Raw genomic sequence first — 16,328 nt, 5'->3', positions numbered from 1 at the left:
ATCGAGTCCCGCATCGGGCTCCTTGCTCATTGAGGAGCCTGCTTCTCCCTCTGCCAGCTGCTTCCCCTGCTTGTGCTCTCCCCTCCGACAAATAAATAAAATGTTAAAAAAATAAATAAAAATAGAACTTTTCAAATACAGCTCAAAAAGTCGTAGTACCTATAATATAGGACCCCAAAAGCATGATTAGCCCTGCACTGAAAAATAAATCAATCACCCATGGCAAGGTTTTCACAGAGCAAAGAAATTGATTTCACTCAGGAACTGTTGTGTTAAAAAAAATTTTGCCAGCTGATCCCACATTGACACGAACGTGTGGGTTTTTTGGAAAAAAATTAGAGAGATTCAACGATGACCAACTTTTACTCCCTTCCTATTGCTTCTGCATATTAGCTCATAAACAGGCATTTATAGAGCTCTTCTGTATGCAAGTCCTTGTGATCAGAACTACAGGAAGCCACAGTCCCAGCCTTTAAGGAGCTTATGCTGTGGTTGGAATTGGTCCTTTTGCAACAAAGCTTGTGCTTGGTGGAGGGTTTTCAGGTGGCTGTCTTGCTCTGGCATTCTGGTATATTCAGACTGACACAAGCACAGATTATATCAGTATTCTTTCACATCAGCAAAAATGACAATTGATTGGATCCTTTAAACTGAAAGTTCAGAGGTAGAGTCTTGTTTAGGCTTCACTAGATCTAGACACAGATCCTGTTGTCAAGGCCTCAGCTCTCCTCATGGTGGGCAAGATGGCTGCAGACAAGCCCAAGCCTCCTGACATCCTAGCTTAGCAACCCCAGAGGAACGAGGATCTGAGAGTGTGGTTGTTAGAAAGCTCCTGGGGAAGATTCTCATGGGCTCAGCCTGGAAAACATTTCTGTCTCTGACCCAGTCACTAGACACAAGGTGCTGGAGCACTTGGTCACACTGGGTCCCAGGACTGATGGACCATCCTGTATGATGATGTTAAGCCGGGGTCAGTCCCACCATATCTCATCTACTGTTATCAGAAGGAGAAAGGGAGAAGTGAGAGGTGGTCATCATGGCTCATTTCTTTCTAGCAGGGCAGGTGGGCCAAGAAGGACCAGGCTAAGGAGAACTGGGTCTGCCTGCAAGTGGGAATGAGGGCCAGGGATGTAGATTCCTGCACAGACGGTGGGAAAGTGCATTGGACAGGCAGGTGGTGTCCTGCCAGAGGGCACACCCTCCTTCATACCTTCTTTGTGGCCTGGACTCATCGCTCTCACAGCATTGCAATGGCTTCTTTCATCTGCGTGCCTGCATCTCATGCTAAGCCCTGCAGAAGCAGGCCACAGAAAGGCATGACAAGTGCCATCTCTGGAGTCTGCGACTTCTTAGCTGTGCAACCCGGGGCAAGTCGCTCCACCCTTCTGATCCTCCAGCCTTGTCTGTCAAGTGGGCATAATAATAATACCTACCTTCAAGGTTTCATTAGATAATGTATGGAAGGGTCCTTGGACAGTATTCAGCACATGGAAAGTACTTCATAAATGCTAGCTGCTGTTGATAAAGCAGGGACCATATCTCTTTCAGCTTTGGGTCTTTAGTACCTAGTTGAGGCTGTTATCTAATTCAGTAAATCAATTCAGTAAAAGCTTGTGTAGATTGAACTGAAGCCAGGTGAGGAGTTGGCCACAGAGGTACAAGAGGAGGTGGTGCAGGCAGGAGGATAGGTACGGGGGCTCTGAGAACTCACAGCAGGCAGTGGTGTCAGGGGCCATGGGGGAGCCAGGAGGTTGGGTCTCAGGAGCCAGACTCTTCAGTGGCTCTCAAGTGTCAGGATAGGAGCAGGGCACTTGTAAAAAAGGCACTCTCCCAGGTCCATCTTAGCATGTCTGGGATTGCCGTCCTTGACGGGTGCCAGGGGATTCAGAGGGCCACCCTCTGAGAGACCCTACAGACCCCCCTGGTTTCTAGGTCACAAACTCAGATGCCTCCATGGGCCAGTGGGTGGCGTGGACGGGTGAAGGGAGATGCTGGGCACCGTGGACAACCAGAGAGCACAAGCCTCACCTACAGGGGAGCCATACTCCAAGTAGGGACTTGGTATTGCCAGGTCTTCTAGTTTTTCAAGAGAAGCTGAAAATCAAGACTTGTAAAGGGAATTTCCTGATTTTTTAGATGCTGAAGAAACAAGTCAGATTTTTGAAAACACTGAAAGGCCAAATAAAACATGTCTGTAGGCCAGAGAAGAGCTGCCACTTGGAGTCCTTGGTCTAGAGCTGTGGTTCTCACCCAGGGCGGTTTTGCACCCCAGGGAACATTTGGCTGCATCTGAGATCATCTTCTTTGTCCCAGCTTGGGGTGGGGGTGGAGAATGCTACTGGCATCTAGTGGTTAGAGGCCCAGGATGCTGCTAACCCCGCTTCAATGCGCGTGCCACCGCTCCCACCGCAGAGTTATGTGGCCAGAAAGGAAGTTGAACTGGCGTGAGTTGTGGGTGGAAGAAAAAGGCAGGGCTGGAGATACCTGCCACCTGATTTTTACAGACTTATTTGGGTCGGAGAGACAAGGCTCTGCCCTTCAACCCCGAGGAGCCCTGGCAGCTGTGGCTGGGCCCTTGTTGGTCAGGTAGAATTGTTTTCTACAGTGTGCACATTTCTTGTAGAAAAGCAGCCTGCCACCCCCAACCTCTACAGGCATGAAAGTCATGCTAGAAATTCAGACAATGAGTGCTAATACATTGCCACTTGGGTCCCCAAGGGCTGGGTGTGATGGTCTGTCAGATGTTATCAGGGTTTTGGCCTCCTGTTCCTGGTGGAATGTTTGGTTTGGGCTCCTCATTCAGTAGTTTCTGGAAGTGTAGTTGAGAGTATTTCCCTTCCCAACCATAACAAAATAAAATGTCCCTGAGTTCTGTGCAGTCCAGTAACGATTTGCTGAGGGCTCGCTCTGTGGCCAGCCCGTGCGTGGTGCTGCAGGGCAGGTGAGCAGGGACTCAGGCGGGTTCCCTCTGGAGGCTTACCATCCCTCGGAGAAAACACAAGAACCAGACCTGCAGCCCTCCTCCTGCTGTCCACCCACCTCACAGCGGTGTCTTCATCTGTCTCAGGCACCGTTCTGGTCACTATTCCGTCCCACTCAGAAACCTTCTGTGGCTCCCAGCTCCACTCCGAATGAAGCCTGCACTCCATTAGCCTTGGTGATCTGACCCAGCCTCCATTTCAAGCTTACTTTCTGCTATTGTGTTGCTGTGAGCCTCTCTTTGCAAACCAAACTTTGCCCTAGGCCTGGTCTCTTGCCCTTACTCAGGCCGTGCGCCCCGCCTAGAATGCCATCTCTGGCCATTCATGCAAAGTGAGATGGTTCTGGTGGTACTCCCCCATCCGCTTCACCACTTCATCCCATATCACTTCATCTTTCTCCCTCTATAGCTCTGTGTGTCTCCTGTCTTATTTATGTTCTTGACACTTGACCTGCCAAACTTGGAGATTCTGAAGGGAAAAGCTAATTAAAAATTCAGCTTTACGTTTCTTTTCTGGGCAACTTGCTAGCTTTATCTCTGGCATCTAGTGGGTGTCCACTCAGCCTGTGGTGCTGGCTCTTCATCTGTGCCTGGCCCGGTGCCGGGTGCTCCCATAAATGTCATCTCTCTGTATCCTCACAGGGCCTCTGTGACACTTAGGACATCATCCTACTTTTACAGATAAAAAAACTGAGGCTAGAGGAATGTTCACTTCATTCATTCACAGACTCATTCAACAAACATATTTAATGAGCACCCACCATGCCACAGGCTCTGTGATATGCAGGGACATGGCAATGGGAAACCCAGGAAGCAGACTCTGAGATGGCCGAAATTAGTATCTAGCAGAATGGTGAGGGAGCATTCTTGGGGTGCACACCTTGGGAAGGAGCAGGGCGAAGTCAAGCCATGCTGCAGGCAGCCTTGCTAGATATCTTGAACAGCTCTATGAGCAGTTCTAAAGATGGAGCAGCCCTTTAGAGCTGTTCCAATTGATAGGGGAGAGGCAGACCTCTATGTCCCCCTCCCGCCACATTTGTCTTCAGCAGAACCTGTCAGTCCTTGGAAGGGATGTCACCTTGTCTACCGAGGCCATCCTTGAAGGGTGCTCTTGGCTGGGGGCAGTCGGCTGCTAGCCCTCCCAGCAGCTGGGATATCTGAGCATCTGCCATCAGAGAGAAAAATCTCTTTGTGCTCATGTGGCTTACGTTCAACTGGGGGAAACAAATGATCAATGAATTAACATGTAAACAAGCAAGATCATTACACTTCCTTTAAAGTGCAAAGAAGGACAGAAGTAGGTGCTTCTTTTACACACGGGGAAGCTGAGATGTCCAAAGGTTTAATGGCTTAAAGCCCCACCTCCCATCCTAGTCTCTGGCTCCAAAATTCAGCCCTCTTTACTGTATAACCAGGCCTCTGCTAATCACACAGAACCTCAGAAGTCAAGCCTAAAGAGCTGGGTCTTGATCTTGTAGGGATTGAGGAGTCCCTGGGGGAAATAAAATACAAAATGACACTGGCACAGGCATGCAGAACTGGGGACCGGAGTTAGGGACTTAGTTAAGGCACAGCTTTAGCAGTCTGGGTCCCGCAACGATGATGTGCTTGTTCTGGGACTGGTGGTCCCAGATGCTTAGGATGCTTTTGGCTGCAGGTAAAAGAAAACTGTAGCTTCAAGTCGCTTAACCAGCAAAACCACAGAAGTGGAATTTGACTGGGAGGCAGGCTCTGGGTTCAGTGGAACCAGTTTCTCAGCAGCTCATGAAAGAGCCATATTTCTTTTGGTCTGCTACCCAAGGTTGCTTCCTCTTTGGGTCCTAAAGGGCCTGCTGGTAGCAACTGGAGTGCTTGGTAGAAAAGCTAAAACCTTCCCTCAACCATCTAGGTTGTTCTCTTTCATCCAATTAAGTCACATGCTCAGCCCTGGACTAATAGTGCATACCGGAATAATCCTCCATCTCGAGTTGGGAGGAGGTCAGCTTCCGTGAAAGAACTCAGCTGGAGGAATCAATACAGAGCCAAATTCATGGCTCTTTTAAGAAGCCGAAAGGGTGCTGGAATGGATATCGGGGAGCAGTTCGAGGGCAGGGCACAGTGACAGTTCGGATTGAAGGGGAAGGACAAAAAAAAATTTTTTTTTTCAGAAATAACTCTGAGGTTTCCCATTACCATGCTTGGGATGATATTATCTCATTGACCAAATTCAAGGGGATGGGGGAAATTTCAGGTTTGATTTTGGATAATTTGAGTTTGGTATGATGATGAGACATTCGAACTGGATTGTTTTGCAATAGCCAGAGCTAAAGGTCTTTGAGCTGGGGCTCCAAGTACTTCAGGACAGAGCCCAGGAGAGGACTACCAAAATGGTGACATGGCTGCAGGTCACTGAGAAGTATCAGCTGGAGTCAGGAGTGTGTGGGGGGCTGGCTGGGGCAGGGTCTGAGAAGGCAAGGCTGGTGGGAGTTTGAGAGGCAGGGCTCTCCTGACAGAGCTGCTTCTAAGAATTTATCAGACAGGGATCTCTGCTCATGTTGCACAGTGACAGGGTACAAGGATGTTCACCACATCATTGTCTGAAATGTGAAGAGATTGGAGACAACGTAAATGTCCATTGCTATGGAGCTGTTTAATGAATTATGACACATCTGCTATATGGAACCAAGCAGCTGTTAAAAAAGGAGGATGCAGGGGCACCTGGGTGGCTCAGCCGGGGGTGCCTGGGTAGCTCAGTCTTTAAGCGTCTGCCTTCGGCTCAAGTCATGATCCCACGGTCCTGGGATGGAGCCCGGCATCGGGTTCCCTGCTCAGTGGGAAGCCTGCTTCTCTCTCTCCCACTCTGCCTGCTTGTGTTCCCGCTCTCGCTGTATCTCACTCTGTCAAATAAATAAAATCTTAAAAAAAAAAAAAAAGGAGGATGCAGGACCTCCATGGCTGCAAAGGGAAAATCTCAAAATATGTTTAGGTGGAAAAAAGCAAGATGAAAAGATGGGTATAGAATACTTCCATTGGTGTTAAATATATATATATATATACAGTACCCGAATGTGTGTTTGTATATTCATAGACAGTTTCTGGAAGGTATCAAAAGAAACTTCTAATGGCAGTTGCCTCTGGGTGAGATTCTGGGAGCTTGGGAGACGTACTTTTTACATTTTACCTTGCTGGCTGTTAGAGTTTCTTTAACCGTGTGCCTTCAACTACCTATCAAAAAAAGTTAGATCATAAAAATAAATGCATAAGAAACTGGGTGTTGCATGTCAGAGAGCTTGGTGAGACTGAGGACTGAGAGGAGGCCACTGGAGGGTGTCAGAGAGTTCAGAGTCCAGTCAGAGAGGCAAAAGTCAGGGAGAGGGGCCACAGGGGAAACTGAGGCGCAGACTGTCCACTTCCTTGTGAGAATCAGGAATAGAAGAAGATGGGCATAACTGGTTGGGTTCATTGAACACCACTGCAGGTGCACGGGATGCGACTGAAGGTCCCCCTGGGAGCTCCACACAGGATTTTCTGCTTAGGCTCTGCTGTGGTTTGGGTCCCTTATCTTTAGCCACCAAAGCTGCAGGGAGGTCTAAGTGGATCTCTGGACTGCCCAGCACTTTGTCTGTCTTTTAAGAGACATTTAGATGGCTGATTACTGGCAATTGCAGTACCAGAAACAGAGAAAGGCTATGAGGTAGGAAAAGGAGCCCAGGAAGGCATCATGTCTGGTCCTGAGCCTTCCTCTGCTATTGCTGAGTCTGGGGCCTCCTGACCTCTATGGGGGAGGGAGGAAGGTTGGTCTCTGCCCATCAGTCACTGGTCATGCTTGAGCTGAGGGAGCTGAAAGGGGAGCAGGATGACTTGGCTCTTAGGGAGTAGAGATCAGGGCTCCCGTTTTCTTCCTTCCTTCCTTCCTTCCTTCCTTCCTTCCTTCCTTCCTTCCTTCCTTCCTTCCTTTCTTTCTTTCTTTCTTTTCTTTCTTTCTTTCTTTCTTTCTTTCAAGTATAATTAATGCACAGTGTTATGTTAGTTTAAGGTGTACAAAATAACGATTCAGCAATTCTATACACCAGTGTTCATCACGATAAGTGCACTCTTAATCCCCATCACCTATTTCACCATCCCTTAACCCCCTCCCCTCTGGCAACCACCAGTTTGTTCTTTGTATTTAAGAGTCTGTTTTGGGGGGGTTGTCTCTTTTTTCTTTGTTTGTTTTGTTTCTTAAATTCCACATATGAGTGAAATCATATGGTATTTGTCTTTCTCTGACTGACTTATTTCATTTAGTATAATACCCTCTAGGCCCCTCCACGTTGTTGCAAATGGCAAGATTTCATTCTTTTTGATGGCTGAATAGCATTCCATTGTACATGAATACCACATTTTCATCCATTCATGAGGGCGCACTTGGACTACTTCCATATCTTGGCTATTGTAAATAATGTTGCAGTAAATATAGGGTTGCATACATCTTTTAGAATTAGTGGTTTCATTTTCTTTGGGTAAATACCCAGTAGTGGGCTTACTGAACCATATGGTAGTTCTATTTTTAATTTTTTAAGGAACCATCCCTACTGCTTTCCACAGTGACTGCAGCAGTTTGCATTCTCACCAACAGTGCACGAGGGTTCCATTTTCACTACATCCTTGCTAAGACATGTCATTTCTTGTATTTTTGACTTGCAGGGCTCCCATTTTCAACATGGAAACGTCGCATGATAGTCCAGGCAAACAGGGAGAATATTAAACAACAACATAATGATAATATAGTAATAATAATAATAAGCCTTACATAACATAGAATCCTAGACCCTTCAGGCTGGGTGGGACCTGGAGATAATTTGTTCCTTGTTTTCTGAATTGTCTCTCTCAATATACTAAATGTGTAAGTCATTCCACGGAAAAAGGATTGAGATCACCTAAACCATATACCACAGCTCTCCTTAGAAAGTGCACATACATGAGGCTGTGAACGTCTCTGAAAAGTCCCGTAGTAAGAAAACTTGTCTCCCTTGGTTCAGCTAGCTTTTCCCAAACACATTTGCTTACAGAAGCCTCTGCCTCTTTTTTAGTGTGGCACTCAGTAGTGACCCCCAGACCAAGCTTTGGGAGGTGGTGCTCTAATGTAAGCTTCTTATTTTATAGATGTGGCAAGTAAGGCTCCAAGGCCACATGGCCAGTCAGTGATGCCTTGGAGGCAACAACCTTGATCTCCTGCCTCGTGCTCCACTAGGCTGTCTGTTAACCTCTACTGTTCATGACGAATTGAGGTGCTAGATCATTATTCCCCAAACTGTGTTCTGTGGAACCCCACTCTCATGAGGTGCTAATGAGCATTGAGCTAGGGACACATACTCTGGTCACATCAGCTTAGGATCCACCCGGAGAATTACAGAAAGATGAACAGACTGATTTGGCTGTGGGCTTCTTAGGATCGTTAACATGGTGACGTCTGTACGAACCACCAAGGCAGGGAGGTATAAGGCTCCCCCACTTATTTGGCCAGGAAATTCCTTTTGCAAGGAACCTCTCCCTGTGGATTTGTTTCATGGATACAAGTTGAGTAATTCAAGTCTAGATCAATAAGGTTTATGTTGATTTCTGTACCCATCCCCACCCCATCCCGAGTATTCCTGCCCTTTCCGTGTTGAAAACAACATTGGTCAGTGCAACCAGTGACCTTCTCCCCTCTGACATTTGTTCTCCCATATTCCAGAGCAAGGAGATCGGCCTGCAGATGCACGAGGAGCTCCTGAAGGTCACCAACGAGCTCTACACGGTAAGTCCTGCTCAGGCTTTGCTGCTGGGCTTGGGATCGGGTCCCCTTTCTTCAGCACCAGGAGCCAACGGGAGCCTAACCAGAGACCTGGGATGAGCCTAGGCATTTTTGCTGTGTCTTATGCCTGATTGGGGGGTGGGGGGGGTCGTCAACGTGGGATGTAATTACAACCCTGGCTTCTGATTCTGTATACCTGGGGTGGGGCCCTGGGCATGTTTAGTTTGTATACGTTCACAAGAGACCTACATGACCGTCCAGCGATGGGAATGTGTTACCTACCAAAGCAGAAGACCCAAGGTGAAGGCGGGGACAGCATGGACACAAAACCTCCGGAGGCAGGACCGTGGGTTTGGGGTCAGATGCAATGGGCTGAAGTTGAGGTCTGCTCCCTACTGGTGATGGAAACTTAGGCAGATATGTAGCTCCTCTGGGTGAAAGCATTCTCCTCTGCAGAATGGAGCACTGTTCTGAGGAATCACATGAGGTGAATGGGGTGAGCATGCCTTGTCATTTCCAAGGAATGATTTCAGAACATTACAGCTTGGCCCAGAACTGACCTTGCTACCTACATGGAGGCAAGGTCTAACTGAACTTGTAATGGGTATTAGAATCTGAGAGGGTCAGGGAATGTGGAATGCAGGCACATCAAGTTATGATGCAGGAATTTACTGATTGTGCCCTGAGGGCCCTTGGACTTCTTTATGGAGGAATGTGGTGAGCCTCAGGGACAACCTAGGGGAGTGGGGTGAAGGAGCCCCTGCAGGGAGAGCTCCAGACCCTTCACCCCCAAAGACAGGGTGGAAAAAAGCTGTTGTATTTGAAGTATGTCGGGGTTCCTTATAGAGTTTCTCATTAAAAGTGGGGATTCTGCTGCTAAAATTATATTAGAGGAAGGGAAAGAATAGCAGGCTATGAGAAGACCCCTCTCTTTGGTGTTATGATCTTTCTGTAGTCACGTCCTGTGTGGCCAGCAGGTAGTGGCCCTCTCAGGGGCCGAGAGCTTTTGCCCAAGAGCCTGGATCTCAGGTTGGAATTCCTGTCTCAGATTCTAACCAGCAATGGGGCTTCTGTGGGCCTCAGTCTCCCACTTAGTAAAATGGGGGCGAGAGTTCCTAGAGGTTAATCTGTAAGAGCTGAAACTCACATTTTAATTATTTCAAGTTAAGGAGTACAGCCTGAGCCCTGGACAGTTTTTAGCTGGGTCATTGCTTAGGAGAAAGGAAGAACTGCTGCTTCTCAAGCGACTGAGTCAGCTGGACATTGTGGGGGACAGTCGCCTAGCAGTTGAAAGCACAGACCCTAAAGCTAGAGACCTGGGCTCAAATTCAGTTGTTAAACAGAAATCATAACACCTACTTCTTGCAGACCCTATGGGAGCTGAAGGAGACCAGATAGGTAAACCACGCGTAGAAAAAAGAACAAGGCGCAGTGTATCAGAAGTTCTTATAATACCATCAGCATGATTTCTGCCTCCCTGGCGAGTGTGTAACCAGCTGTTGTGCCTTCCCAGTGGGGGAAGGGTGGTGATAAACATGCAAAGCTGGTCCCCAGATGTGCCTTCCTTACTCAGAATTCTGCAGACCACTTGGCCAGACCATGTTCCCCAGTCTAGGTCCTTCTTATCTTCCTCAGGCACGGCCTTGAATGGATCACTTTCCTCTGTAGCATTTCAACACCTGGGTCCCAGTGCCAGGGACCCCCCCCCCAAGCCACTCCCACCCAGGTGTCTAACCTTTCCTCTGGGTTCCAGCTGGGCTCCTCTCCTCCATGCCCTCTGTACACCCCGAGTACTGCCCTGCTCTGCTTCTTTCCCCCAGCTGCTCCCCCTGCTTACAATCGCCCTCTTTCCTTCTCTGCTTGTGTGTGTCATACTAATTTTTCAAAGCCAGACCAAACTCCATCTTTGGAAAGCTATTCCCTCCGGGCTTTGAATTCTTACAGCAGTTTAAAAAAACCTGTCATGTTATCCTCGTGTCCCCAGTTGGCAGGTAATGTCCCAAGAGCCAGATCTTGGTCAGTAACATGGCACATAACTCCCAGAGAATCAGTTTGAACCCAGTGTGTGGCCTCTGGTGGGTCACTGCCCCTCTCAGTCTCACCTGTGATCAACAGATCTGGCAGCCTGTGAACTGGATGGAGCCCAGCGCGCTGGCCCGAATCCAGCTGTGCTCCACGCACACTGGCCTCTGCTGGCCACGGGGCAGGGCAGCTGGAGAGAAACGCTGCTTGTGTCAAATGCTCAGACCAGGCCGGCTGCCTGTGCTCATGGCAGCCTGGGGGGGAAGGGCCAGCACCTCCCTAGTTCTCTCCTAGAGCCACTTGTGGGGGAATGGAACCTCAGAGGGCCAGCAGCACACCCCCAAGTCATTTATTGACTGCACACAGGGTCTTCAGTGGTTGCCCAGGAATCATTTCAATTCAAGCATTTGGGGCTGCCTGCTGCGGACCCAGCGCTGCAAGAGGCCCCGCGGAGGGCTGTGAAGGTGTCAGGAGTTCATCTTTGAAGTATCTTGTATGTCCCCAGTGTTCCCAGGGCGCTTGCTGAAGCAGAGGAGGGAGGGATGTATGAATAAATGAAAGAAAGTGGTTCTGCTCACGAGTTTCGAATCCGGGTGGGGAGACGAGTAAAGTATGTGAACTGGTGATGGAGCAGCCAAGACAGAGCGTGCTACGTGCTGGATACGTGGACTCCAAGGAGGGCACCAACCCCGTGAACCCTGTGAGGGCCACCCTGTGTTCTCCGTGGTGGGCCCAGAGCTGACGGCCGTGCTGGCACGTAGTAGGCGAGCCACACCTATTCCCTGAGTGAAGAAACGGGAGGGAGAGTGTGTGCATGCAAGAGAGACCGAGGCTTCAGAAAAGTGCTGGGTCCAGGTGGGCTGCTGCCATCAAGGGTGAGTTTGAACTCGGTGCCTTTGGAGGGGTCGGAATGAAAGAAGCAGAGGGGAAGAGAGGCGGAGAAAGCGAATTTTCTGCAGGGGTGGTGGGGTAGGATGCCAGCGGAACAAACGGATTACAGACCGATCTGGGTTTGAAGTCTCGCTGCACCACCTACCAGCTTGGCCAAGCCAGTTAACATCTTTGGACCAGATGCCCAAACAAGGGTAGCAACTACCGTGGCCACTTCGCGAGCGCTCACACTGTAGTAGGTGCTTCACGTGTACTATGTACTTAACGCATTTTACCCATAAACTGGGACACGCGGAAGCACCTTGCTTAAGGCCTTTGTAGCATTTTCAGTAGCTGCGCAACAAACTATGTCGAAACTCAGGGACTTAAAACAACCACCATTTCATTGGCTCGTGATTTTGTAGGTTGGCAGTCTGGGCCAAGTTCAGGTAGGACCACTGACACGACCGCACTTTTCTGGCCAATTCAAAAAAGAGCCCCAAGTGGGAAACGCCCAGCGTGCCAGCACCTTCCACGCCTCTGCTTGTGTCCTACTTGCACATGGGCTATTGGCCAAAGCAAGTCACACAGCCAAGTCCATGGCGGAGGCACGGAGACTAAACATCACCTCTAGATGGGAGTTATGTGCCAAGTCCTAGAGCAGAGGGGCATGCTTGCAGCTGGGGGAGCAGCCACCCAGCTGCTACTGGCACCGTGGAGCCCAAATCCCGTGCTTCGTTAGTAGGCATTTCTTTCTAGCACTTTCTAGTGACCAGGCCTGGTTGCACAGCTTCCCCTCCTCTCCTAGCCCTGGAGTCATGACCCCCGCTGATGGAGGAACAAATGATGTTGAGAAGATTATCTAGGAAGCAGGAACAAATGATGTTGAGAAGATTATCTAGGAAGCCTCACTTTTGTTCTCGAGATGTTTTCTAGAGGAGGGGTCGTGGTCAGGGGATACAACTGAGCTCGGGGATGATAGAGATAAATGCTAAGGCCATCTGTCACCCACTTTAGGGAAAAGGCTTATCTCCATCTGAGACTAGGGTGCAGAGGACACTGCAGGACTGGCCATTTTGTTCATTCATTCATTCGTTCGTTCATTTATTCATTCACTCAAGAAGCCTTCCCTCTGTCTTCATCACCTTGAGGTGCCCTCCTTTCTAAAACATGCCAGCATGTGTGCAAACACAGGTGTGTGTGTGAGCGTGTGTGTACACCCCCCCACACATACATACCCCACCTCCCCTGTTTTTCCCTGAACTCCCATCAGTCAGCCTGACACAATATAGCCCTCGATAATCATATGTTGGCCTGGAGGAGAAAAGGTCAGAAGTTGAGAGTGTGGGCCAACGTGCTAATCCTTCCAGAAGATCCAAAAACAGAACAAACAGACAATGAAAAACCCCACTGTGTTTTCATCATTTAGTTAAAAATATGTTCAGATTTTCAGTATGGTCCTAGATCATGAAATGTATCTGTCATGTTTTGAAGCGACAAATGCTGCAGCATCCCCCGGGGTGGCCCTTTCTTTGTGCTCAGATGCTGTGCTCCAGGCAGGGCTGCCTGCCTTCCAGGCCCCCAGCTGCATAAGAGGCCCCTGAGACTTGGCTCAGGGTGACGTGGAGGGGGCCTGAGGAATGTCCACACCCAGCCACAACTAGTGACAGGTGGACACTGATTGGAGTTGCGAATGGATACTATTTTCCACTTGCTCAGGCTTTGATTTGATTTTGCACTGGGCTCAGGGGTATGAAATCAAATCTGGGCCCCCAGGCAAATATTTGTGAAGGCGTCTCCTTCTGATGTCCACCCTCAGGGATGCATGTGGTGGAGAGAGCTTGAGACTAGGAGCCCAGCAACCTGGGTTCTGTCTCCAGCTCCATCCCAGGCTCGCCAGGAATCTTCCTGGAATGACGCCTCCATGTCTGTGGCCATTCATGGTTCCATCATGTCATTGGGCCTTCTCTCCTTTATTTGATATTTTTCTTTAAATTGACTCATTTAAAAAAAAATCTCCCCGTCCTAATGAATTAGTGGGAAAGCAGCCTTGTGCATTAGGAAGAGCACAGGTTCTGGAGTCATCTGGGCCGGGTTCAAGGCCCTGTCCCTTGTCAAACCCTCTGACTATGGGGATGTTATCAACTCATCTCTGGATCGTTCTGAGAAGAGTGAGTGGCAGAGAGCAGAGCATGATACCTGGCAAACACCAGTGCTAAATCAGTGCGTATTTATGAAAGAGGGGAGCATAAATATTTTTCCTATGTACTTGTGCATCTTTCCTCTCTCCTCCATCCTCCATTGCCACTGGGCCGGTCAGAGTCCAGAGATTGTTTTGCCTGAAAAAGGGCAATCACCCACTGACCATTCTCCCATCCCCAAGGCTTGCTGTCTATTATGCATACTCCATACTCCAGCCAGAGGGACTTTCCTCTTCAAAAAATTTAGAAATGGATACATGCACTTGGTAAAAAGCAATGATTAAACAGTACAGAGTTACACAGTGAGAAGTAGGTCTCCTGTTGCCCGAGTGCCCCTTACTCCATACAACCTCGGTTCCTGGTTTCTAGTTCAGCAGTACCTTCTCGCAGATGTCTGATTCATCAACAGGCATACACGTATGGATGCATCCTGCCCACCCCTGTTTTTATGCAGGTGGTAACAATGGGACTTACAAGTTCTGCATCTTGCTTTTGTAGTTATATTTTGGAGATTGGTTCATATTCCTAATAATTACAGTCTCCCCTTTTATATGATGCTTATCATGTGCTGGGCACTGGGCTAAATGCTTTACATATCTTAATTCATTTCATCCTCATCATGACCCGTTGAGGTGGCTGATAGTATTACCACCCTATTTTAGAGGTGAGGGATCTGAGGCACAGAGAAGTCAGGTAGCCAGCCCAAGGTCACCTGGCTGGGGAGTGGCAGAGCCAGCTCCTGGTCTACTCCCCCAAGTTACTTATATAAATACATTCAACTATTTCTATATATATACATATAAGTCCAACATACATTTGTTTTGGAAGGATATGATCTTTCACATTAGCGGACGACAAACAACTTGGTGTAAACAGAAGGGTTCTGGAAGTTAAATGAAGGTACAACAGTGTTCATTCTCTCTGGTGCCTGCAAAGCAGCAGGAGAGGCATTAGACATGTGAGCACTGAGCTGAGTTTTTCCTCCTGATACAACTGAAGAGAACTGGAAGGGTTAATACCACATCTGTAACACCTAAAAATCATCTTGCTGACACAGGTGGTTCCCATCTCACACTTTGGGACCCAGTGCAAGTTAGCTGGGCTCTGGTCCTTGATTTCACACATCTGTGGCATGAAGGCATGAGACTAGAGGAGCTTTGAGCTCCTTTCCAGCTTTTATCTTCATGTCATGTTGCCCTCAGACATGCCCTCATCTTCAACTCAGGGTGAGGCAAGGCAGGCCCTGCCCAACCATCACAACCTGCTGGCCATGGTGCAGCCCAGGTTCATCTAGGGATGGAAGTGGTCCTAAGAACAGGGGGACGAGGTTTCCCTCCAGACAACCTCCTCACCTCTCCCAGCTCTCCCTCCCAGACATTCGTTCACTCACTCAGCATGTGTTTGCTGATCCTCCACTGTGTCCAGAGGATGGGACGTGGCTGCACCATGTGACAAGTGTCCTTGTGGGGTTACAGACGGTGGGAAGTGGGGTGGGGAGAGGAAGTCCACCTGGGCATCAGGAAGGCCACAGAGAAGAGTGGGCATTTGACTGGATCTAAGGACACTGGATTTCCCTGGACCAGAGGGAGGCTGGGGGAGCAGTACTGAAGGCAGCCGCAAAGCAGGAAGCTGGGATATGGGGCCAGAAGCCCTGCTCAGTCAGGCAGTACTGTCTGTGTGTGAGTTGGGCATGAAGGTGGGCCAGTTGGGCCCAGGACTGAGGTGGGCAATGGGGAGGCTAGCAGAGACTCCTTCAATAGCGGGGGACGGGAATCCATCCACACAAGCTGGCGGGAGTGAAAAATCAGTGTACTGAATCTCAGAGGTTCATATACTTGTTTGGCTGTCTCCCCAGTAAGGTGTGTGTTCTGTGAGGCACACACACCCTGTTTTCCATGGAGTAGTATTGCCAGCACCTGGCATCATACCTGGCATATCACGGACTGCTCAGTAGATATCTAATGATCGAGGTGTAGCTGTTCTCCCCACACCTTCAATAGACTCATCAGATCAAAGGCAGGAGACCACACCTCTTCCATTTTAAACTATTCCCTCCCTTACTTTTCCTCCTTCCTTTCTCTGTCTCCCTGTCCTCCTTCCCTCTTTCCTTCCATTGGTCTGACTGTCCATCCAACCATCCATCCATCCATCCATCCGTATGCTTTCCTCTGTGATGTCTTCATGATCAGGTAGGCTTCTCCCACGGGGTGACAAAGATGGTCCCTCACTGCGAGTTCACTTTTTATCAGCTCACTGCCTCCTGGTGGAAAACTAATATACCCTTCCCAGCATTTCCAGCAAAGCCCCCGGCTGTCTCTGATTGGCCTGGCTGGGATCATGGGCTCCAATCACTGTGGTCAGGTTAACATAATGTTTACTGACTGGCCAGGCCTGTGTTTCATGCCCGCCCTGGGAATTGGAGGGAGGTGTCACTTTCCCATGAGCCACCGGGACTAGAATGCTGGAGGGGAATTTTGGGATTTCCTCAAAGAAAATCAGG

General features: G+C 49.0%; 1 protein-coding gene across 7 annotated transcripts in view; it reads left to right on the top strand.

Annotated features, from left to right (window-relative positions):
* The window catches only part of SRGAP3 (SLIT-ROBO Rho GTPase activating protein 3), a 250,454-nt gene that overhangs the window by 154,841 nt on the left and 79,285 nt on the right, over window positions 1-16,328 (top strand). For all 7 annotated transcript variants that reach the window (XR_004624758.1, XM_019800883.2, XM_034658695.1 and 4 more), the window contains exon 4: window positions 8,676-8,738. Coding sequence is in view for 6 of the 7 variants with exons in the window: in XM_019800883.2 (XP_019656442.2) it covers window positions 8,676-8,738 (63 nt within the window). In the remaining variant the exon portion in view is untranslated. The remainder of the gene's footprint in view (window positions 1-8,675; window positions 8,739-16,328) is intronic.

Source organism: Ailuropoda melanoleuca, chromosome 4 (assembly GCF_002007445.2).
Source record: "Ailuropoda melanoleuca isolate Jingjing chromosome 4, ASM200744v2, whole genome shotgun sequence".
NCBI classification, from domain to species: domain Eukaryota; kingdom Metazoa; phylum Chordata; class Mammalia; order Carnivora; family Ursidae; genus Ailuropoda; species Ailuropoda melanoleuca.
This window is presented reverse-complemented; position numbering and strand designations above follow the sequence as displayed.